Raw genomic sequence first — 23,720 nt, forward strand, 5'->3', positions numbered from 1 at the left:
TATCCTATATTTTATATTTTTTATTTTTATAAAGAATTATCTTTTTGCAATGATTTATTGTACATATGAAATATAAGTACAGGAGAATTATATTTATTTCGCATTAGTCAGGGTATTTTACATTTTATATCTTATTTGTGTGGCATTAATTTATATGCAAGTAAATATTGGATATTTTATATACTTATACAACACCAATACTGCTACATTTTATACACCAATACTTACAATTAGTATTTATAAAACATCTATTATTAGATGTTTAACCTTTTATCGAAATCAAATTTATTTGTTATGAAAAAAATGATGTACCTTTTTATGATGTAGCATAAAATAGTTAAATACTCGATTTCCTAAATCATTCCTTTGTTTAAAGTTATAAATTTGCGAATGAAAGTAATAAAAATAATATAGGAGAAAAGAGATCACACATTTATAATTAATATATATTTATTCATATTAAGAATAACAAACAAAGAGATATCGAATATATAATAATTAAAAAATAATATGTTTATATTAATATTAATTTTTTCTCTCTCATATCTCATATTAAATCAGTTCATCAATAACAAATAAGAAAATATTCAACATGAAGTAAAAGTTATTAAATAATATATTTATGTTATGTGTGTGTTGGATCAAGAATAAATTTTTGTTTATTTTGATGCAAAATTTTCTCAAATCGTATCGATACAATTCAATAAAATTTAAAAAAAAACCTTGTAATATGATTTTGGACATGATCAGTTTATTTATAAATATCGATTTATTCTTTCTAAAATCATTCTTAAATCTTATACTATATATATGTATATATGTATATATATAGTATATAAGATTTAAGAATGATTTTAGAAAGAATAAATCGATATTTATAAATAAACTGATCATGTCCAAAATCATATTACAAGGTTTTTTTTTAAATATATATTGTGACGTGACACTTGGCGGTCCGTCACAAGGATCGCGAGATCCGACCGAGAATGAATTTGGGCCCTCGTTCTCCCCTAATTTAGGGAGAGAGCGGCTATTGGAGGCGAGATTATACTCGCCTTCCGTGCGTACAAATTTATTTGTTAGCGTTAAGATTAGGCTTAAGAGCGGGCACGATGGGAAACGCTGACGGGATCTCATCCGGTGGCTCAAAATTGAGGAAGAAGTACAGGATACAAGGAAACGGGCGAGCGGAGGCGCCGACTAAAAGGAACACGCCAAGCTAAGTATTATTATTTAATTGCGTCAATAATAAAGTCCACTTAAGACTACCGCTGCCGCCCCTGTAAACATTCACATGCCCAGCAGGTACGGGGAACAATTGAAGGGAAGGCCAACCAGCGGACGAAAACTGACACTGAGACCCCGAGTCGGAGTCATCTCGGCCGGAACAGCGCTAAAGAAGAACATTCTAAATAACGGCGAGTGGCTGCCGAAAGTATCCCTCCTGACGGGCCTCGACGAGAGGAATTATGGAAAATAAAAGAGGAAACGGGGTGCGACAAGCACATGTACAGCCCTGAAGGCCGCAGGATTAAATGGGCCACACGACGATCCTGAGGGTTGCGGAAGCGCCACAGGTGGCCTAGTTACGCATTAATTTGCTAGCGTGATTCCGACGGGCCTTCCGCTCGCCACTGTTCGGCGGACCGGCGAGGAGTACGACGGCCCAAACTCATCGATTTCTCACGCTGATGCCGAGAGCGCCGAGGACCTCACGGAGTCATCGGTGAGACGAGCGTCGACCCCATCAGGCCGTTTATCGTTTAGATTGTCAGGTAGAAGTAGCTCGAACAGGATCGCTGCCGAATTGCTGCCGTTAAAAATTCTTTTCGTGAGACGAATTCATGCTTTCGGTAATTGCGCATTAACGTATGGCGGCCGGCCGACATGTCTTGTTCGAGCTCAAATAAAATTAAGTGCCCTCTCTCTCGAGTATGCGCCGACAGTCAAATTAATTGTCTTTCTTGTTGCGTTTATTGTGATTTTGTGAAAATCTTTGCCTGTTAAACTTACGATACGACGAGCTCACGCACAAAGGCGATTGCGATACTCGATAACCGACAAATACGTCGCGGCATCGGCTCGCATATTTCCGAGGCTCAAGTCATTTGATACTTTATTGTTATTGATAGTTTTTCGTGTCTCGATTCAACCGTTCCTGTTAGATACGTTACTAGTCGCTAAATTTTTTTGTTGAAGCAGCAGATCTGTATAATCGGTTCGCATCTATATTCGCTTCTGTTAACTGCGTGTGCGGCGGGTAGATCCATTATTATAATTAATTATTTCTATTCGCGAAAGACGGATGTCATTAAAGGAGTCGACACCGCGGTGCTCATTATTAAAAGTTATTTGGGGATTCGTAGCTGCCGAAACTCTAACAAGTCTCGTTTAGCGCGGAATTCCGGGACTTTTCTTGTATGCTTTTTTGTCTGCCGCGTGACATATGATACCGCGGTGATCGCGCTCGAATGCCGGCCCATCGCTGCCGGCTAATAATCGGATAATCAATATTATAAAACCGCTTTGCATCTGCACGAATCTGTCTGTCATTAAAATTTATTCATATGTTAAATATATTAATTCTTGTTATTATAATATTATGTTTTATTTGCAGCCACCTTGTATTCTCGATCCTTTCTTGTGAACTGTTAACACGGACTCCCCCCCTCTGCCAATTTCGAGACGGGGCTAGTCGAGCGTCCGTCGCGATTTTTCTGAGAATTTTGCATTTTTTTTGTGTACTGCCGATACGGTAAATTTTATAGAGCGGTGCGGATTACCGCACCTGGCGCCCATATATTTGGTTTTGGAGAGAAACGTTTTTTTTTGTTATGTAAGGAGATCGCGCCGAAGGTGTGCCGTGGGCCAAAAACACCGGCCACGTAAAATCATTAGCCCTTAAAGAATTAACGGTCACAATATATATATATTTTTACAGATAAAATATATACAGATAAAATATATTTACAGATAAAATATATAAATATATATATTTTATCTGTATATATATATATATATATGATAAAATTAATAAATATTTAAAAAGTAATTTTTTTAAACATCAACGAAACATTTTACTATATTTGCCGCATAAAAATATATTATTTGCAGGGTTTTCCATAATTTACGTTATCTACTAAAGAAAAATATCACTTTTAGAATAGATTTTTATGTACCTATATAGTTATTATCTTCCATACATAGATGGCGAGAGTAACTCTACCTTTCAGCTGTAGAAATCTATAATCAGTATTCAGCTGATCAGCTGATCAGTTTAAATATACTGTATAGTTCAGTGCACAGCGTCTGAAATAGTTAAAGTCTGGTTAAGTCAATTGCAAAGTGTAATCTGAAGTATCTTTGTTTTTTATATATTGTGAAAAATACATTTAATTTTTAAAATAAAAGACAAATGTTAGAAGATTTATTCTATTGAAAAATGTTTAGTACCAAATCCTTTGACGTTGTGAGTTTCAATTCGGAATTGTCCACGACAAAGTATGTTATTTTACAATTTGTATTATGTCTTAAATTGCTTTAACACTTTTTTTATTTAAATTGATAATTAGAACACATCGTATATATTGTTTTCCAGATTGGAATCATCCGCAAATGTTCAAACCACAGAAATAGTTTATACTGCTGATGATACGCAAACCACAGATACAAGGAGCATAGGGGTATCCCTTATTATGAAAAATGCTACATTTGAATGAATTTCAGAGTTTGATTCAATTTATTTATATTTAATACAAAAAACTTTATAGATATTAAATATTGTGAATGATGAAGATCACAAATAAAATATTGTTAAATATTATAAAAGTTTCTTTACATTTCTAATATATATATTTAATTTTATATATCATACTTTTAAATTTTATTATTATTTCAATATTCTTCATTTTAAATAATTAATTTTGTTATAATAAATATTATTTTATTGCATTTTGTGAAATTATTTATGTAACATTATTTTTCATTTTTAGATTCAAACAATAAAGGAACAAAAAAAAGATATACAAGTAGATTATGACAAGTTGGCAAAATTTCTAAAAAGAGTTACACCAGGAGTCCTGGAAGTCCTTGACGAAGCTTATGGTAGCAATGCTTTTGATGATTATAATCCTAATGTTGCGGAAGCTTCCTCTGCTAATGTAGAAATATTGAAAAAAATAAATGCATTGAAAGAATCAGATACTCAGGTATATCCTTCTTAATAAAATTGAATAATTATAGATATGCATTGTTTAATGCCAAGTATTTTATTTATCAAGCTCAAAATAAGTGACTTATCATGGAGCACTGTTGGCGGTACATTAGCAGTAGGCCTTAGCCATATCTATCACGAAGCATGGTGTGATCATCTTTCCACAATTCAATTATATAATTTGACAATAGAGGATAATTTCACTGATGCACCTACCAAAACATTAGAAACAAATGGATGTATTTTAACATTAAGTTATCACCCAACAGAGCCCTCTATTCTCGCAGCTGGATTGTTTAATTGTAAGTTTTTCATGTGAATTGAAAACAATTAAGCAAAAGTTTAAATGTTATATTTAATAAATTTTTACACAATTTTTATCTTTTTCCTTAAGGGGACGTATTGGTTTGGAATCTTAGAAATGATGATTCTATTACACCTACACATGTATGTACACATGGCGATTATGTATCTCAAGTATATTGGAGACCGAGATCAGTGAACGATGTGGCTCTATTATTAAGTTCGAGTATAGATGGATATATACTGATTCATAAATTGACAGCCAACTTTACAACCGTCCAATTATATAAACGGTATTATTAGCTGCTTGCTCTCGTTCTTTTTTCATGATATAATTAGATACAATGTTTTTTATGTAAATGTATATTGTATTTTAGATTCAAGATAGTCAAAGAACGTAATCCAGTGGAAAATGCTAGACCACGCAGCGCCGGAGGTACTCGCGAGCGCGCTGCAGAAGCAGGATTGTGCATCACGAGTTTCGATTTTTCTCCAGCGCATCCCAGTATATTTATCGTTGGAACGCTATGCGGTGGAATCTATAAATGTAGTTTGGATAGTGTAACTTCCATCGAAGGTTTGTACCTATTAAATACAAAATATTTTTATTATAAATAAAATATATTTTTATTACTTTTAGGAGATGCCACACTCATAGATCCCGTAATCGATGAATATGAAAGACGCCTAGGTGGTATTACCTGTATCAAGTGCTCGCCGCTACATAATTTATTTGTCAGCAGCACTACAGATAAAGAAATCCGTATATATAATCTTGACGAGGTAAATCCTCCTACTTCATGTTTCAGTTTTTTTTTTAATCTCACCGCAGCAATAATCACGACTTGGGCCTATAGAAATAAGAAATAATACTTTATGCATGCATTTTTTTAAAGGGGATTTATACTTCAAATTTTAATCAATAATTTGATAATAATCGAAACACTTGAGCTTAAAATAATGAGTCATGTATTGTATTATATATTAAAATATTCCGTACATATAACTCTCTACATAAAAAGTAAAAAAAAAACTGAAGTCTACCAAATTTCTTACTGAAAATATAAATCATTTTCTACAAATATTACATACATTTGCAAAAGTATTTGAGTAGTGATATGAATGTACTTTTTTTACACATAAATATACCATGACATATTAGTAGATGCAATATTCGTGTAAGGATGTGCAATTGTTTGCAAAACGTGACGTGTTCAATCATTTATGATGATTCATTTATCATTCAAGGTCAAAGATAAAAGCCTTTAAAATATTTTGACAATAAATCCGGGAACAAAAATATAAAATTAACGAATGATAAATTTTTACAGATATAATTAAGATCTATTAATATTAATTTCAATTTTTTAATTTGGTACATTTTGTAATTTCGGCATTTGTAGCACGTCAGTCAGCAAACCATTTCTGCGGACAGTACAGTTGTGGGATTAACATGGATGATTGGCAATCAAGACATATTTGCGGCATACGGAGCAGATGCGTATATAAAATTTTACAACGTCATGGATGCTAAACCCATGACGTGTGCGAAATTCGAAATTACTGGTAAACAATGCATCAGCAGCTTATGCGTCAATTCTAAGAGGTACGCGCAAGATAATTAAATTCGGATGATTCATCGTTCGAAAACTTTTTTCTCTTTCTTTCTAATTTTAGATATGATGATAATATTTATACCTTGCTTATTGTTTTCTTGGGGGGGGGGGGTATATATATATTTTGTATTGCCAATTTTTATAAATTTCAGCTAATCATAATCGATAATATATTTTTAATGAAGAATTAACGAAATATTTCTTTTTACAAAGGATATATATATATATATATATATATATATATATATATATGTACATATATATATCCTTTGTAAAAAGAAATATTTCGTTAATTCTTCATTAAAAATATATTATCGATTATGATTAGCTGAAATTTATAAAAATTGGCAGTACAAAAGTTGTATATATAAATTAAAAATATACTAAAAGGTCTAGAATAAAATTTGAATATATTATTTTATTTAGTTGTGTTGGAATATGTATGTATTAATTTTCACATTTTAATGCATAAATTGTTAATAATTATACTGTTATTTTTATACATATTTGTATATAAAAAATGTTTCTTTTCTGATTTATCATGTCAAATGTGATTGTACAATAATATAACGCAAGTATATTCATAGTTCCAATGCGAGAGATTAAAAAATATTGATAAAAAATTATACATCATACAAATTAATATAAAAATTAATATTTTACTTATTTTAGAGATATTCTGGCTGTTGGAGATGTTCATGCAAACATTGAAATATGGAAATTTCCACGTCATTTGTTTTGAACATAACTTTGATCGATGCCGATTATTTGCAATATAACGCTTATGCCTCATTATAGCGCTTCTTATTTCTCGATGGATAAGAACGATATATGTACGCATAATAATTCTTGGAAATGTTTATCCCAGATCAAGGGCATCGTTATTTTAGATTGAAAATATTCACCAAATTCAAGGATCATCCCTGAAACAAAGATAAAAATTGAGAAACATTATTGCACATATATACAACACACACACACACACACACACACACATTCATTTCACATAAGTTATTAAAACAATTTAATAACAAATACACTTTATACTTTGTAATCTTATTAAGAAATGAATATAAATTACTCTAATAATCTATCTTCACATTTGAACTACTTGGTTATTAAAAAATTGCAAAATTGTAAAATTGATAGGAAAAAATACAATATTATACACTCTAAATGTAATATATAAATAAATCTATTACCTCTATGTGTATACGATTATATAACTGCGACCTGAAAAAAAATAATTTAATAGGAAATTATGTATAAGGGAAAAATATTTTTATTATATTTCTCAGGTACGATGAAAATTTGCCCTAAAAAGGACAGTTCTATATATTGCATGTTCCTTGCCCTTAAAAGGACAGTTTTGTAAAGTTTGTCCTGATAAGGACAGTTTGCTTTAATCACACATTCGTGCGTATGTTTATTGCTTCAATCGAGAATGCAGCAATGTTGTGATGCATTTGCGGGTCCCCGGAAGGGACCCTAAAAAATGAAAGGATTATGCGGGAGAATCTGGCTTAAAATGGAATGCAAGGGAAATGGTAGGCAAACAAAAATATAAAAGTGATTCTCTCGTGAAATATCTTGAAGATGGCCAAAAGTTGCATATTAAGATTTTTTCTCGATTTTCTTTTGTTGATGTAAAATAATTTTCTTTTTTTTTAAGGAAGGGAACAATAAGGAATGGGAGAATGAATAAGGGATAATTGAAAATTTCTCCATCTTGATAATTTTCTTCTTCGCTTCTCACTGAAAGATGTTGGCTCCATTCTCTTCAACGCGTACAAATTTCAAAGGTTCTTTTATCATGTCTTCTAAAAGCGACAGCACCTTTTTACGCGAAACTCGTCAGACGAGTCCGCAACTCGTCTCCTCTTCTCCTATCTTCGTCATTCGATATCTTCCTGACTTGCGCTTCTTTTCTCTGTCCCGCTCATTTTTCTCTTTTTGTTTAACAATGATATGAATATGTGTGTCACACATGATTCACATAAACATTTCGAAATATATGAACTCCGTCCCCATATAAGTAGATGTATAATCATGCTGTGCTGAAATATACTTTGGAAGTCATCATATGTTCTCGGGGGAACGGAATGTTCTAGTAAAACTCACTACAATTTACTCCGCCTATTCGACTGTTGCATAAAGATTTCGTTTGGGTTTCTTTGCGTGATCGAGGAATCGAAACACATTTGTTTCTCTGGTTATCATCGACCGGAATCAATTTGCCGGATATTATTGCACGCCAATTTCTCGACTGCTCTTTGGCTCTCAATTTTTTCCGCTTCTTCTCTCCGTCAAAAGAGCTCTTTCGTATCTCTTCCTTTTGTTCACCGCATCTTTCGTGCATTCATACGCGCAATCTCTCCCTCTCTTTCTCTCTCTGATTTCACCTTCACATTTATAATTTTTTTTTTTGGTGCCTTTTGTATTTAAAAAGACATTTTCTGGTCCATTTTTCTTCTTGGAAATCTTGACATTCGCTTCAATCATTCATTCAGACTCAAGATATCGCTTTGCTAATGAACGGAGAGCTTTTTTTCATATATACTTGCTGCCCCGTTCTTTGCTCCATATCTTGATAATCATTCACACCCGAAAAACTTGCCTTTTCTTACTCTTTTTCCTACTTTTTTCCACTTTCTTCTCCGTTTCACTGCGTCACTCTTCTATGTCGAATCTCTGCTACTTCTCATTTTGTTTCTTCCTCGAGAAACGCACTGGCATTATAAACGTGCAAAGCAAAATATGATATAAACAGTTACGCTCATAAGCAAGACTTCCTCTCTCTCTCTCTTGCCGAGCGTGTTAAGTGAATAACTTCCGGAAAGCCACCAACTTTATTGTGCTTATATATTGTTCTCTTGTAAACGTCACAATCTTCGTCTTTCGATCTCGTCTTCGATTGTCTTTGATCATCTCGACCTCCTACTTCTTTTAATCTCCATCCGATCTTTTCTTATATGTGTCAAGAATAAAGACAAAGAAAGTTATGACGATTTCTGGTGCACAGCTACTCGATAAAACGCAACAGCGAAATTAGTATCTCAACCTTTTACTCCATTTTTTCTCTCTCTCTCTCTCTCTCTCTTGCTAATTCCTCATTCTCCTCGTCGAACGCGCAAGCACGAGACTGTTGTTTCGCGGCGAAAACAATGGGATGCGCGTCGAAAGGTAATCGTCAGCTGATTATCCACATGACCTTCCTCTCGCCTCTCGCGCAATCACGACGATGCCATCGCCACGAATTTCAACATCATCCCCTCTTCTCCCTTGAATCATCCTGTCTTGATAACAGGTAAAAGTTTTGTTTCTTGGCTGTGAATTATTCGTTCTAGATAAATGGCTGGAATACTTTTAAATCGAAGATAATTTTTCGTTCTTTGTTGAAAACCACGATTCTTGCAGCTCTCGGTATTGTCCTCGCGAAGGCGTATCGCGGAAGTAACTTTCTCGCAAGAATTGTACGGATTGTCGGGGATGCAAAACCTCGAATATCGGATCGTTATTAGATGGACAGATGATCGATAGATCTCATCTTTGCGCGTAACGACGAGTTTTCCTTCCTTCCTTCGTCACGTTTTGCTTCTTTCCGTTTCCTGTCTTTTTCGTCCTCTTCTGTCTTGGCGCATTTGCAGATTTTGCGCAAGATTAAGAGCGATCTCTGCAATCGGTCGCAATGATACTTGGACCTTGAACCGGGAACCATTGGGAACCACACTTGCACAGCTTCCGGAAGTCTTCCTTTCTTCTCGCGTAGCAAAATAATTATCTCCCTCTCTGTCTGTTTCCGAGGGTATCCACCCTCTCATTCGCGTTTGTATTTCGCTTATTTACATCATTTAAATGTGTATCATCGTCTATATTACTACCCTCTCAATCATCGTCGATCGATGATCCCTCCTCGTGTGTAAATAGCTTAATCTTTAATTGCGATATAATACATGATGTCTATTACGCTCCAGTCAAACCTTAAAAGTATTAGCTTTTTGTTTTTTTCTTTTACATTACTACGTAGTAGATTACGATTCTATATCTTATGTACTCTAGAAACCTCGAGGGTTAATTGCATCTCATCATGCCCACGACAGAAATTGTCAGAGAAACACGAAGGGGGGAAAATCATCGTCGTTATCATTGTCATCGTCAACGTTGTTATCATCATCACAGAGATCGCGACTCGATATTCTTATTAACTATTATTAACTTCCTCTAATAGATTCGCAGTTCTTTATCTTCTCCTTTCTTTCTCTCTCTTTTTCTCACAGTCTCTTTTCAGACAACGGAGTCGACACCGTTATCTCCTCGCAATCTTATATAGACATACATCTTGTATCGACAAAAAAAATAATGTCATTATTCATGCAAATGTTTCTTGCAACATTCAAATCATTATATGATTGTAATAATCATAATGTCATTCGTACATTACTATTCTTTAAGATTGCACATGCTTACACTGTTGGATCATACCATCGGTTTTTATATTTTTGCAAATACAAAATGTATGTACTGCATATATACGCGAAGTGTTTCTTTCAAAAGTGCTTAATAACTTTAAAAATTGCACAAGTCAATTTGCTCCCGCGTCTCACATTTATATTTATAGTTTTTCGAGATTGCGCTCACATTCGCTTTTAAGAGAAACAACTCGCGTAATATCAAAGCATTCTCTTTCTCTATCTCTCGCTATAATATGTATTTCTATCATTGTTCCATTAAAGCAGACCAGAGTTTCGGAAAATAATTCAGCGATGCTCAAGTATAAAGTGTAAACTTACGAACAAATGTGTAGAAGACAGACGCGAAGAAATAAGGTACTGTGCTCGAATGAGGGAGGAATATGCGCGCGTAGAGAATTATCTCTTTGTCTTTCGCAAAATTTTATAAAACTTTCGATGGCGTCATCAAATTTAAATTTAAAAATATATATTTACATTAGATTACAAATAAACGTATATTTCGCACTAAATACTTCTGAATTTTTTTATTTTTATAAGATTAATACCGAAAATATATGCGAATTTAACGCTAATATTTAAATATATAAATATAAATATATTATATATAAATATATATAAATTTTTAAAATAAATGTAAAAATGTTCAAGTAAATAAAAATATAAATTTTAAGAGAATATTGTATTATATATATAATATTCATTTTATTCTCGCGCATTCGATAAAATAAATTGACGATAGCTTTAAAAAAAACTTGCCAGAGAATGTCAAAGGGGTTGTTTGACAAGAAGACAAAAAGAAGGACAAAGAACATAATCTTTGCCCATATGTTCATAATATGACGGTATTGTCTTCTTAAAAATAAGACGGCACAGATTCGTTATCGGCTCAAATTCTTATGAAATATTTTTTATCGAAATTTGAAGAATTCGAAATGAATCTTCTGTTCATTAATAATTTGCAACGCCATCAATCGCGCGGCGAAATCTCTTAATAATCAGATTTTACGTACAGATATTCCCCCTCTCTTCGTGCGTCGAGAAATTAAAAGGAAAAAATAGAACCTTACATAGATGCTTATTTATCGAATGGGAAAGTTGCTTTCACACACGCGCCGAAGAGAACATGTTTCGTATATGTCGTTTGTAACGACGATCAAACGTCTTACAATATAAATTTGCGCCACGCACGCGCGAAAACAATTTTAATCTAAAATGACACATTTTTCCAGTGATCCTTCTTCGAATACTTTTTCCAATTATATTCATCATTGCGTTACCAGCTTCTCTACAAAGCTGAATATTTGTCAAGAGAATAAAGGTTAATATGGGCCGAGCATAAATGTGATGGTATGGAAAAAATGCATTTAATGTTTACTTGATAATGTACTTTTTATAGTATACATATCTGAGAAGGGCATATTATCCTTTATTTCTCTCTTTTATTAAATCATTAGTATCAATATCTTATTAAAAAATTCGATGATGGGTCGACAGGAAAAATGTGTCCTTCTTGAAGAAGGAAGCTCTTTTGCTCACATGCATACATATATACTCTTTCTCTCTTTCTTTTCTCTCTCTTCTCTCTCTCTCTGTAGATATATATTTCTATATATACTTTGTATTTTTTCTTTTTACTCTCAATCCTCTTTTTCATTCTTTCTCTCCCTGATTTTGGCACACACTCATTCTATCGTATTCACTCACATACTCTTCACACATACACGTTCGTCATCTGGAAATACGCTAAACTATATTTATATATATTGTATATATATCAAGGTACATGGTCTCTCGATTCGCTCAAATAGTCAATGCATTTCTTCGCCGCACTTTCGGCGAACAATCTTTTCTTCGTTGTCGGCGACACGATCGCCACGATACAAGAGACGAGACAGACGCTTCGTGCATTTTCCGTATTCTGAGAAATACGAACCTGTGTGTCTCTCGCGAGACATATCTTCGCAAGAATCGCATCCTCTTGTATACGCATAAATTATCCGACGTATCTCGCATCGTCGCGTCGCGTAGCCGCGCACACGGCGGCAGAAGGAAGGATAAAAAATATTGTCGTCGATCCTCCGTCGAGGAGGATGTGCGTGAAACGCGCTTTGCAAAGCGGCGAAGAATTTCTCCCTCCCGCCGTCGTCGACAAACGTCATGTCCGATCACACGCTTGTAAACGAACCACCTAGCGCCTCGAAATGTCTTTTAAATCAAACGTCACCGGGTTAGACGTATAAGTGCGTGTAAGCACTGTGGCTTCCCACCGGAAACGCATCGCACGTTTACGAAGGTGCATAGAGGAGGACAATGATACATTTTTAACGCATGATCTGTTTGTCTCCCCGACGCAGCCTGCAGCCTTGCCTGAATTAAAAGAATCAGTATTATACATTGGAAATGTTGCTCGACAATCAATGACCCATATTGGCATATGTCCAATTTTCTCTTCTGCATGTGCGATGCTTTTCCGGAGTGTAAATATACAGATGCGTTATGCTACACGCGCTTATACGATCCCAATAAATCATATTTGGCGAGATGAAACAATTGAGATCGAAGTTCGTGCCTCGAGAATTTTTAACAATAAAGCTTAAAATTTAATTAAAAAAAAAAAGGAGAATTTAATATCGGACAAGACGGTGAGCGATACGAAAAGAGGCACGATAAAAAGCGTCAAACGCAAATGATACAAGAGAGAAGAAAAAATCGAAGGAATGTATCGTATCTCTTTTGTCGAAGAGTAAATTAAATGATATCGTGAAGAAAAAGAAGATGATGCACCGCTTGTCGCGGTTCTAAAGCTGATTTTGAATGATTTGTAACATTGGATCATAAAGTGCTTCGGTACAACAATTATACTTCTCTCGCTCTCTTTCTTTTCCTCTCTCCTCTTTTTCTCCTCCTTCGTTTCGCTCTGAAAACTTAATCCTAAATTTAAGGCTTATGTAATTAATCGACATAGTGTTTCGTGTGGCTGTGTGTTTGTGTCCCTGTTATGATTAGTGCTCGGTATAATAAGACGAGAGCGTATATGCGAGTTTGGACACTAAAAAGTTTCAAATTTTTCTCGCAGAACGCTTCCCGGAATTTTCCTCTTTGTCGATCGAACGAAAAGCGAAAAATTCAAGAGGCAATAGTGAGAAAGCTCGGCAATCTGTTCGAACACGTTGGCTTTTTTCTCGATGAGCTTCAATATCTTCGCTTATGTATTTAAGTAGCCTGCGTTGCTCTCTACGACGATGGAGACTCGCAAAGTTTCTACTTTCTTTCGTTAATTTTTACATACTGAAAACTTTCGATAATAACAAAAGATTTCGTATCAGTACGTTAATCAACAAAAGTTTGCATGCTGTTTGAATAATCCATTCATTTTATCTTTCGTGTGTAAAAATATTTTTATATTTTTATCAATAATGCGAAATGGATAAAAAAAAAGAACCGCCTAACTGTTGTATTACGTGAAAAAAATGAAAAACTATATCAATTATTCGTCTACAAAATTTCCCTTAAAAAGCGTACCATATTCCACTAAATAAGAATAGATAAAAGATGCATTAAAAAAAACTAATACTCTTTCTTATGCGAAAACGTTATTATTTACTAAAAAATATGCGCATTTCTAATCCATTCACGAACATTCATCGAGAACTAGTTCTTCTATATCATACTTTTTATGTCTGTTCAAGAAAGAAACAAGTCCCGTAAAAAGATCACGAAGGAACCTAATCTAAAATTAAAAAACAATCAACTTTATATCAAAGAATTCTTCGTGAAAGTTCTAAAGCGATTTCCTTTATATTTATATTGCATACTTTTCTAAGAAGTATTTGTAAGAAAGTTTTGGAAAAATCTGTAAAAAGCATCATGAAATTTTAACAGCATTTCTTCCTTCTCTTCCTGTACCTCTAATACTACTATTACTACTACTACTACGATCGAGAAAGCACGAACGAAATATTTCTTTGAAATATCATCTATTTTTTAAATTATATGCCAATAGAATATGAACGAAGAGCAAAATGTGTAACTAACGTAAGTAGATATATTGATAATTTAGATATATAAAAGTGAAGGCGAGATATATACAAGCAATCGAAACTTTCTTCTATTCTCGAAAGTGAAATTCTTAAATCTGTTACTAATTGAGATTAATTATGTATTTTGTGTTCACGAAAAACATAACTACTGAGAATCTAAAAGTTGAAATACTTAAATGCAACTCGAGTCTAAGTTATTTGTGGCGGAATCTGATCTGACTTTGTAAATAAAACGATGCTTATTTTATCATTGACATTGTCACGAAAAAAATTGCAAATTTATCGAGGAATTCATACCGCTTCAGCGAAACGACTTAGCACAATTCTTTCGTTCAAAAGTCCATTTTGTGAAAGCGAGCAGCAATATCAATCACTAGAAAAATCTTGAGGAATTATTGAAAGTATCAATATATAGAATATCCCGACAAACGATCAGCCTTATCGATTACCGCGTCTCGAACGCGAAGTGCAACGCAAAACGTCCGTAAACTTATCGCGGTCGTCTTAAAGACGGTCCTCCTCGCATTCACCGACCCTCTCACACGCCTAAGCCCAAGCCTATATTGCGATTTTGTACATTACAATATCACAATTGTATGTTGACCGATAAATGGGTCGTCCCGCGTCTGCACATTTTCTCTCGAACGGAAAAAAGATTGTGATTTTGTTCGGACTTTTGACGTTTCTTACCAAGTTGAATCAAATGTACTAGATACACGTGAAAACGCTAGAAGTATCTCCCAAGATGCACGCTTTCTTAGTCATGGATCGCCGCAGCGGTGACGATCGTTCATTTGAAAATCGCTTTTCATCACGTTTTTCGGGACGACCCAACCGCAAGTCGGCACGTTGCAATTATAAACTACGTTTATCAGCTACATTTGTGTGTGTATCTTATAGTCACGACAATTGAATCGCGTTTTAAAGCCACGAGCTAGATACGCTCGGATCATTGTGCCCCTCCTTCCTTTTTTTTTGTTCTTTTCTCTCGATCGCGCCCAAAGCACTCTCGAGCTTCCGAGCGCGTCCGTATTGATAGTACTATCGAACTGTCAAAAAAATTTACGTTTAATTATCATTGAAGCGTGAAGAATACGGAGAGATGTTATGCCCTCTCTTATAGAAGAGAGCGAGAGAAAGAGACAGAGAGAAGATGCTTCTATTTCTCTCTCTCTCTTTCTCCTTATTCGCTCACTTATTTATCGCTATGTTTTTATCCAACTATTAACATCATTATTCTCATACTTAACGTACTTAAATATTACTTCATATTTTGTTTCTATATCTATCATACACACATACCCGCACACACGCATGTGTGCACACAATATACATACATACACAGACGCGCGGCATATATATATATATATATATATATATATATATACACATACATACATACATATGTATTGTATCGATTAGTATTATCAATTAAAAATTAATAGTATCTATTGAGTCATCATCACAGCTAATTTCTCATCAACTCTTCTCGTTAAACGAAGATTTTTCTATTATATTCTGCTTCTTTCTCTTTCCAATTCCATTCATCTTATTCATTATCACGTATTTTTTTTTCCGGTTGTACATTTGCGCCGTAAAATCGAGCCTGGCGCCAACCACAGACTTTTGGAAATCTCGATTACATGTGCGCGTACTTTCACAAGAATGTTCAACTTGTGATTCTCGCGTTCTCGATAAGAAATAAGACAAAAATTGTTACTATCGATCGCGACCGGACGATTCGCGCGTGCATATGTACATCAATTTTACAGAGGATAATTTATACAATCGAAATTACAATATTTCCGCTTATACACAGCTGATATTTACATATTATTATTTCGGAATCGTGAGACTGATTGGCATGCGCGTCTTTATAATAATAAATACGTATATTTCTCCGTTTAATTTGTCCTCGTTTCCTCTCTCTTTCACCGGACGGCAGTGTTTAATTCGTTTTTCTCTCGCTTAATGAATCTACCGCGAAGATGCCTTCTGAGATCTTAACAATTCATCGGCCTTGAAGCATATCATTAGTTCCAAGATTCTTACGGGCCATTGAATATCACGATGTGTTTCGAGACGCAGTTTCGCTTTTTTTGACATTTACAGAAACGATCAGGCTAAATTAATTCACCGGCTTTTCTAAGAGGTATTATTATTCTTCGCGAAATGTATAAATTCACGAAAAGTAAAAATTAACATAAAAAAAGAATAAATTAAATATCTTCAAAAAACGGTACAGATTTATCGATATTAATCGTGATCAATGGAACTTATCTACGATGTAGATTGACCGGATACAATTTATTTCGTTAAAAAGCAAAGCATAAATTTAAGAGAGGCCCCAAGATATTATTCAGCATTATTCTAAATGTCATTGAAAAAATTCGCGGAAGAATAAGATAAGAAAGAAGACAAAAAATTTATATATATATATATATATATAATCCAAACGCTTGCATTTTCATTATGCTATTTTTTTTAGTTCCTCAATCACGTAATTAAATTTCGACATAATAATTTCATTTTTTTCAACTGATTCTCGTGTAGAGATATATATTTGGATTTATTACTGGTGATAAACAAATTTCAAACGTGAAAATGTATGAAGATCTCTGAACTGACAATTCTTCGCGCACATAATCGAAATCTGAAGGCAAAAGGAAACAAGTTCCAAACTTTCTCCTCGCGCTTATCCCGGGATATCGATTTTCTCTCTCGAGCCATTGAGCACGACGCAAATACCGAAAAAAAAAAATCTCACGCACAATCGAGTCACACTTGACAAGCATCCGTTGTCTATCTGTGTAAAGAAATATATTTCCTTTCAATAATTTCCGACATCATAAGTCAAATCGATCGTTAGCTCAACGGACGATTAACTGCTATGGATATCGTCGGTTTTGAAAAAATTTCTTTTTACAAAACTATAAATATATATAGAACGAGCAATCGAAAAATCGAAATTGCATATATTTTGATATTATTTCTTTAGCTTTCTATTAATCTTGCATCCTCTTCCTCATTTATGAGGCTATTTTTTCGTATCTCACATTTACAACCATTCCATAAACTTATCTTATCTAAGATTAATTGCTTATCGAAAAAAAAAATTAACGTAAGAAGAAAAATAAATGTATTGTTGCAAGAAAATTATTGCAAATTATCAGGAAACTTAAAAAAAAGAAAAGAAAAAAGAATAATATTAATTAAAATACTACGTCAAATTATTCTACTCAGTCTATGGCTTGAAATAATTTTGCTTATTACGGAGAAAAAAAAAAAGATAACACGAATTTTTTTAAAAACTTAAATCTCGATCGTATTCTCCACGCTATTGTATCGTTAAGGCCTTATCTTACTACTATCATTGTTAATTATTTATTCTTATATTATTGTTATCGTTACTGTATTATACATTAAGTCCATTTACTTGTCCAATATAGATAGAAATGATGCGAGTTTGATATGACAATTGCGCCCGTAAAATATTAAGAACGAAAAACTTTAGTGCATCGTCCTACTCTTCCTAAACCTGTTAGCATAATAGAACTTTCCGTAAACTTGCACAAAGAACGTTTTAAGGACGGGTTGAGTCAACGTCGGTTATCGTTAAACCTTACTTCTGCTTTATCTATTTGTGAATTTCCATCTCGTTGATAGGGACACAGTATTATTTCTTAATTGTTGTTATCAAGTCCTATTTTTCTGTTATAGTTATAATTACGACTTAAGACAGTATCATTTTATCAAACGTTAGTTAACCAAAGTTATTAGATAATGGCGACACTAATATTCTCTTTCTCCTTAAAAACTCTCATCCTTCATATCTAAATAGTATTTGTTAGTATTTAAATTTTTCAAACGCAATAGAACGATCACGATAATCACATTAATAGTATTACATTAAGAACGATTTATAACAGATCTGTTATAAATCGATTATGAATAAGAAGTTTTGTTTATGTAACGATTGAATCTGACAATATTTCTTATCTCGCTTTCTCTGTTCATTTCTATGGAAATTCAGTTTCCATCACTCTTCCTTACTATGATAAAAATAAACTTTAAATTTATGTGCAATTTATTAATGATTTGATTGAAATATGCTGAGAATCGAGTACGAAAAATGTGATCAAAATTTGGAAATTGATGCACGATGTCGTAATGATTATTATATTATATCCAAAACACATTCATACAATCGAAGCATTCATTCGTAATCATTCATGAACCTTTATCTATCATTCAGATTTCTTCTGTTATACCAATCCCTTCTGTCTATGTCGTTGATTTAACTCGCACTCTCCCGTGCACTATGAAACTCAAAACTTATATCTTATACTTATTTCACATAGAACAATATAGCAGAATAGCAAGAAAATAAAAATATCCCCAACAAAAAAAAACAAAAAAGAAAAATAAACTGAAACTAAAAAGGGCTACTTGAAATTCATTTGTAATCAAAATGATAAAGAAATTGTTAGTAAAGAAGTATACTGATAACGATCATTAGTCGGGCGGTTGTTAAACGAATAATTATTTGTCCAGCATTTCCGTGCTACGGAGCAGCAAATTGTACGCGCCGCGACGTCTCCAATATTGTATTATACTAGGATTATTGGAGTTTGACGAGATAAAAACGCGCACGGAAATACCGGGTGTCTTAAGAGCGATGCGAAACGCAGGCTTTCAAAGATGCTTTGAAAAGAGTTGTCGCAAAAAGTTATCAGATATTTTTTCCTTGTTTATCAACGCGTCGATATTGAAGCACATCTCATGACAGAATCGCGAAGCGCAACTTCGCTCGTCCGCGCTTGTCGTACAGTTCGTCAGACAGGATGTACTTTCTCTTTTTGTGTTCCGATGATGTATATATAATATATGTATGTACGTACATAGGGCTCTCCTTATGTGTTTGTTGAAAGTTTAGCGGTATACGATAATCTAAAATACACAGTATATTACTTACATTTTGTCACAGCGTATGATGGCGCGTGATGAGAGTTCCAGAGAACGCAATATACATATATAATGCATGTATCTCTCTCGTGCGCGCGCGCGCACACACACATCGATCGCGACATCGGAACGCACCGATGCACCGCGTCGTAATCGGCCGTGTATATAGTCTACGGTTAAAGTCTGTATGCTGGATGTATATCTTAGCGTAAAGAACGGATTACGATATCCACTCGCGAGATAAAATCGAAAACCCGTGTGTACGGCCTGCACACGGTGTCACCATCATCAACCGTCGTTATCATCGTTATTATTATAATTATTCCCGCTATAATTACTCTTCTTGGCCGATGACTTTATCGACGATAATTCCCTATCGTACCTGATTCTCTAGGAGCTGCTGACGGCCACTTCCCTTCTCGAACGATAGTGGTGGACATGTTGTTAATTTTTGGGTATCAGGCCTGGACGTTTAGCATTATACGCAGTTGCCTCGTGTATTCGTTCGTGCTGTTCGATTGGTGACAGCTGTCCATCAGTCCAGTCACCGTGCTCGTCCAACGGCTCGGCGGTTTGGGTACGCTCGCGGGCGATGGCGTTTCCGAGAACTTGGCACCCGCGTAGAAGCTGTTGTTGGTCGGGCTGCTACTTGGACTGCGCTGCTCATAGCGTTGCTGTTGTTGCGGCGAATTCCTCGGACTTTTCGATGACGAACTATACGGGCTGCAGCTCTGCCGGCCGTCTTTGGTGTTTCTGGCGGCGTGGCGGCCGTTCTTGTAGAGGAACGGCGATGACTTACTGTTGGAACGATGGTGCTGATGATGATGATTGTGCTGGGATTGATACCCGACCTTCGGCGAGGCCTGTCGGTCCACCTTGGCGTTGTCTAACTTGGGCGCGGAATTCGTCATGGCTCGGATGTTTGTCTTTCTTTCCCCGTCTTCGTATCCTCGTCACTCACAAGACCGACCAGATTCGTCGGTCTACAACAGGAAAAACAGCTTATCGAAACATACGAGCATTTTTTATATTTTTTTACGGTGATATTTTTGCTATATTTATAACAGGATAATGTATAAAGAATGTATACTATATTTTCAATATTTTGTTAAGATATTAAGAATATAAATATTTAAAATATATTTTATTGTATATATCTAAGGATATATATTTATAATATATTTTATAAAATTATATAATTAATTGGCTTTTCGTCAGATTACTCCCCCCTTCCCCTCTCGACTGTTATATATAAGAACAAAACTACTAATAATTATATGTTCTAAACCATCCTTGTGGTTAATAAAAAACTGATGTGCAAAAGATGACACCGAACTATGTTATTGTTATCGAGAAAAAGCCGTAAGAACCGATCCGAGCTCGGTGAAACGCATACTCCCTCCGTCTTTTGCCAACCGTAGGTTGGCAGCAGTCGGGAGTAAAAAGAAAAGAGTCCCCGAGTCTCAATAAAGAATTGTCCAGGTATAAAAGAAATTTCCTTATTCAAGAAAAAGAGAAATTACTTTTTTTCGAAAATTAAAGAAAAGGAAAAAAAGACACTTTTTTCTTTTTTCGAATGAGAAAAAGAAATTTGAGATTTTTCATATTTTTTCAAGCGGAAACACTGTTATAAAGATAACGATATACTAGAATGCCATTCTATTCGGAAAAAGAGAAAATGCTGCTTTCTTTTTTTGAAAAGAAAACATTCTTAAACATCGTACAAGTATACTTTTAAATACGTAAATGCACAAAGACTATATTGTAAAGAATACTATGATGAATTATGTAAAAATCTAGATGTTAAAAAATATTTTACTGCAGAAAAAAGAAAGAGAAAGTAGAATACCGTTCAAAGTTTATGATTTATACAATGCATTCAGATTCATTATGTAAATATAAATTAAAAATGAATTTATGTTTATCAAGAATAAAAGTGTTAGAAACGGTATATATATGTAGAAAGTAGATTTTATACTATTTATTGAAATTTATTATAGAAATTTAAGATATTCGCAAATGTCATTGATTACATATTTTATACAACCCGATTGGATTATTTGCGCATGAAACGAAATAATCTATTATATTATTAGCTTCGTTCACATTTCGACATTCCTCATATAGGACATATTTTCAACGTAAAAATATTTGTACGCTAACGATTTACGTGTTTACATAACAATGATAACTGCGCACTCTCTGTAACTAATCCTCGATAAGCCGTGCATTTTTTCCCACCTAAACATTATTATTGCCTACCACCTTTTATCGCGGCGAAAAATAAACATGCAGTGTTTAGTTATAAGCTGCAAAGATAAATATATATAACATTTTTATTATAATCCTATTGTTATAAATCGTAATAAAATATTAATTAAAATTGCTATCTAAAAATTTGTCATATGCGCAATAATTATCACGCAATAATTATTTCGAATATTTAAATTTATGTTTTTAAGAAAAAAATATTTTTCTCGAAATTTATTGCGCTTAAAAAACTCTTGAGACACTTTCTATTTTCTTTTTTAATGATATATATCTACAAATTAGACATTTAATTAAGTCAATTTTATATTCATTAATTTTATTGTTAACTATTATATATTATTAACTATCATAAAATAGAATTACAAACATACTAAATAGGCAAGCATCCAAGAAATGATGCCAAACCATAATAGATGCAAAAATAAAATATAAAGAGGAATATGTGCAAGAATTTGGATAAACAATATTTTACATACGAGTATCTATTTAGGCTTGTGTTTTATTTTCCATAAACCTCAATGTTATATAAAATATTGGCATAAATAATTACTATAAAAATCATTGGATTATGAAATTTAATTTTCGAGTTAATTGAAAATTAAGGAAAATAAAGTACAATTATTATTAATGAAACGCTATTCTCTCACAATAGCCAAAATCTTTACATTTATTGAAATTAAAAAAAAAACGCGAACACAAATAGATATTCCTAAATTTAAATTCGTATTAATAAAACATTGTTTACGTTTATCAAGGCCGAGTAAGTTCTTGCATATATATATATATATATATATATATACGCAGATACATATATATTCTTTGTTCTTTATCTCACTTCTACGCTTTAATACGACTCGGCCCCTCTCCTCTCCCGAGGTATCCGTTTCCTGGATGCCTGACGACACACATTTCCACGAAACCAACGCATCTCGAGCGAAAAAAAAAATAAAAAGAAGACGCGGTGCGTTTCTCTTACCGGTAATTTTCGCGGGTTGCCTCTCGGAGGCGATATCCCACGTTCCTCGGCGTCAGTGCTCGACAATTTTCCCAACTGCGCAATAATCACAGTCCCCAGGGTAGAGCAATGATGGAGACGAGGACGACGATGACGACGACGACGGTGATGACGATACGAAGGAATAATATGCGGCGGGGCACTCCGAATACCTGTTAGCGCGATGCTACCTCGCTTCGAGTTCCTCTTCTCTCGCGGTCCTCCCAGTGCGCGTTCCTCGCAAATTCGACCACATCCGGCGACCGTTCGCCACCTTAGCGTCTCTTTCCTCCTGCCTCCTTCCCGTTGCTCTCGCGCGGCCTATTCTCCGACGCGGAGAACGCGCGTTCCCCTCGCTCGCCGACACGACTTCTCTCTATCGCAAGATGGCGGACGCGAGTTGTTTGGGCTTCGGGGACCTCGCCGTAGGCACGGATCTCTGGCGAGCGCCAGGTCCCAGGGTGCGATACACGCGCCGACCGCGTCGAGCCGATCGTCTCCCGGAGATGGACCTCGCTAAGCGAAGTCCTATCTCGTTACGTTAGACGTGGACGTGCACTCGTGCTTGTTACGTTTCGGGCTCTCCGTATGTTCTCGATCGTGCTCGTCCCGTTTATTCCCTTCCGTCTCTCTTCGTGTACCCTCGATCTTGTTCAATCCGCTTCTCTCCAAAATCGCACGCACAATAACAGTCACTGCAACCGAGGAAAAACCAAACTCGTGCTTCCGTTATTTATCTACATCTCTCTCTACGACACTCCTCTAACACTACCTCTCGCCTTCTGCTGCCAGCGGTTTTATAGATCTCCCTTGCTCGCGACGGAAAGACGAGTCCCCACTACCGGC

At 34.7% G+C, this 23,720-nt stretch overlaps 2 protein-coding genes across 5 annotated transcripts; one reads left to right on the forward strand and one right to left on the reverse strand.

Annotated features, from left to right (window-relative positions):
• Positions 1-933: 933 nt before the first annotated feature.
• On the forward strand, positions 934-7,309 carry LOC145971112 (cytoplasmic dynein 2 intermediate chain 2). 2 transcript variants are annotated; one of them, XM_083098425.1, is made up of 9 exons: positions 934-1,726; positions 3,599-3,683; positions 3,993-4,208; positions 4,281-4,515; positions 4,608-4,809; positions 4,894-5,093; positions 5,157-5,299; positions 5,920-6,122; positions 6,805-7,309. In XM_083098425.1, the coding sequence occupies exons 1-9, from the start codon at positions 1,692-1,694 to the stop codon at positions 6,872-6,874; spliced, it is 1,389 nt and encodes a 462-aa protein (XP_082954551.1). In that variant the 5' UTR covers positions 934-1,691; the 3' UTR covers positions 6,875-7,309. The 2 variants fall into 2 exon arrangements, with proteins under 2 accessions (XP_082954551.1, XP_082954550.1); XM_083098424.1 differs by lacking the exon at positions 934-1,726 and adding an exon at positions 1,782-3,501.
• Positions 4,550-23,640, reverse strand: LOC145971114 (uncharacterized). 3 transcript variants are annotated; one of them, XM_083098429.1, is made up of 6 exons: positions 22,857-23,640; positions 19,992-20,592; positions 7,335-7,365; positions 6,796-7,055; positions 5,218-5,367; positions 4,550-5,101 (listed from the first exon to the last, which is right to left on the reverse strand). In XM_083098429.1, the coding sequence occupies exon 2, from the start codon at positions 20,518-20,520 to the stop codon at positions 20,068-20,070; it is 453 nt and encodes a 150-aa protein (XP_082954555.1). In that variant the 5' UTR covers positions 20,521-20,592; positions 22,857-23,640; the 3' UTR covers positions 4,550-5,101; positions 5,218-5,367; positions 6,796-7,055; positions 7,335-7,365; positions 19,992-20,067. The 3 variants fall into 3 exon arrangements, with proteins under 3 accessions (XP_082954555.1, XP_082954553.1, XP_082954554.1); XM_083098427.1 differs by lacking the exon at positions 7,335-7,365; XM_083098428.1 differs by lacking the exon at positions 7,335-7,365 and having other exon boundaries at positions 19,620-20,592.
• Positions 23,641-23,720: the final 80 nt, after the last annotated feature.

The sequence above is a fragment of the Camponotus vicinus genome, unplaced genomic scaffold (assembly GCF_025532165.1).
Source record: "Camponotus vicinus isolate PSW18456_S1 unplaced genomic scaffold, iyCamVici1.0 SCAF_4, whole genome shotgun sequence".
NCBI classification, from domain to species: Eukaryota; Metazoa; Arthropoda; class Insecta; order Hymenoptera; family Formicidae; genus Camponotus; species Camponotus vicinus.

Bases quoted from the DNA above. Each gene is read 5' to 3' on its own strand.
- LOC145971114 (XM_083098427.1), bottom strand. From the start codon at position 20,520: ATGACGAATTCCGCGCCCAAGTTAGACAACGCCAAGGTGGACCGACAG.
- LOC145971112 (XM_083098424.1), top strand. From the start codon at position 3,443: ATGTTTAGTACCAAATCCTTTGACGTTGTGAGTTTCAATTCGGAATTG. The intron at 3,684-3,992 runs GTATCCCTTATT...TTTCATTTTTAG, and splicing joins CAGATACAAGGAGCATAGGG to ATTCAAACAATAAAGGAACA. The intron at 4,810-4,893 runs GTATTATTAGCT...ATTGTATTTTAG, and splicing joins ACCGTCCAATTATATAAACG to ATTCAAGATAGTCAAAGAAC.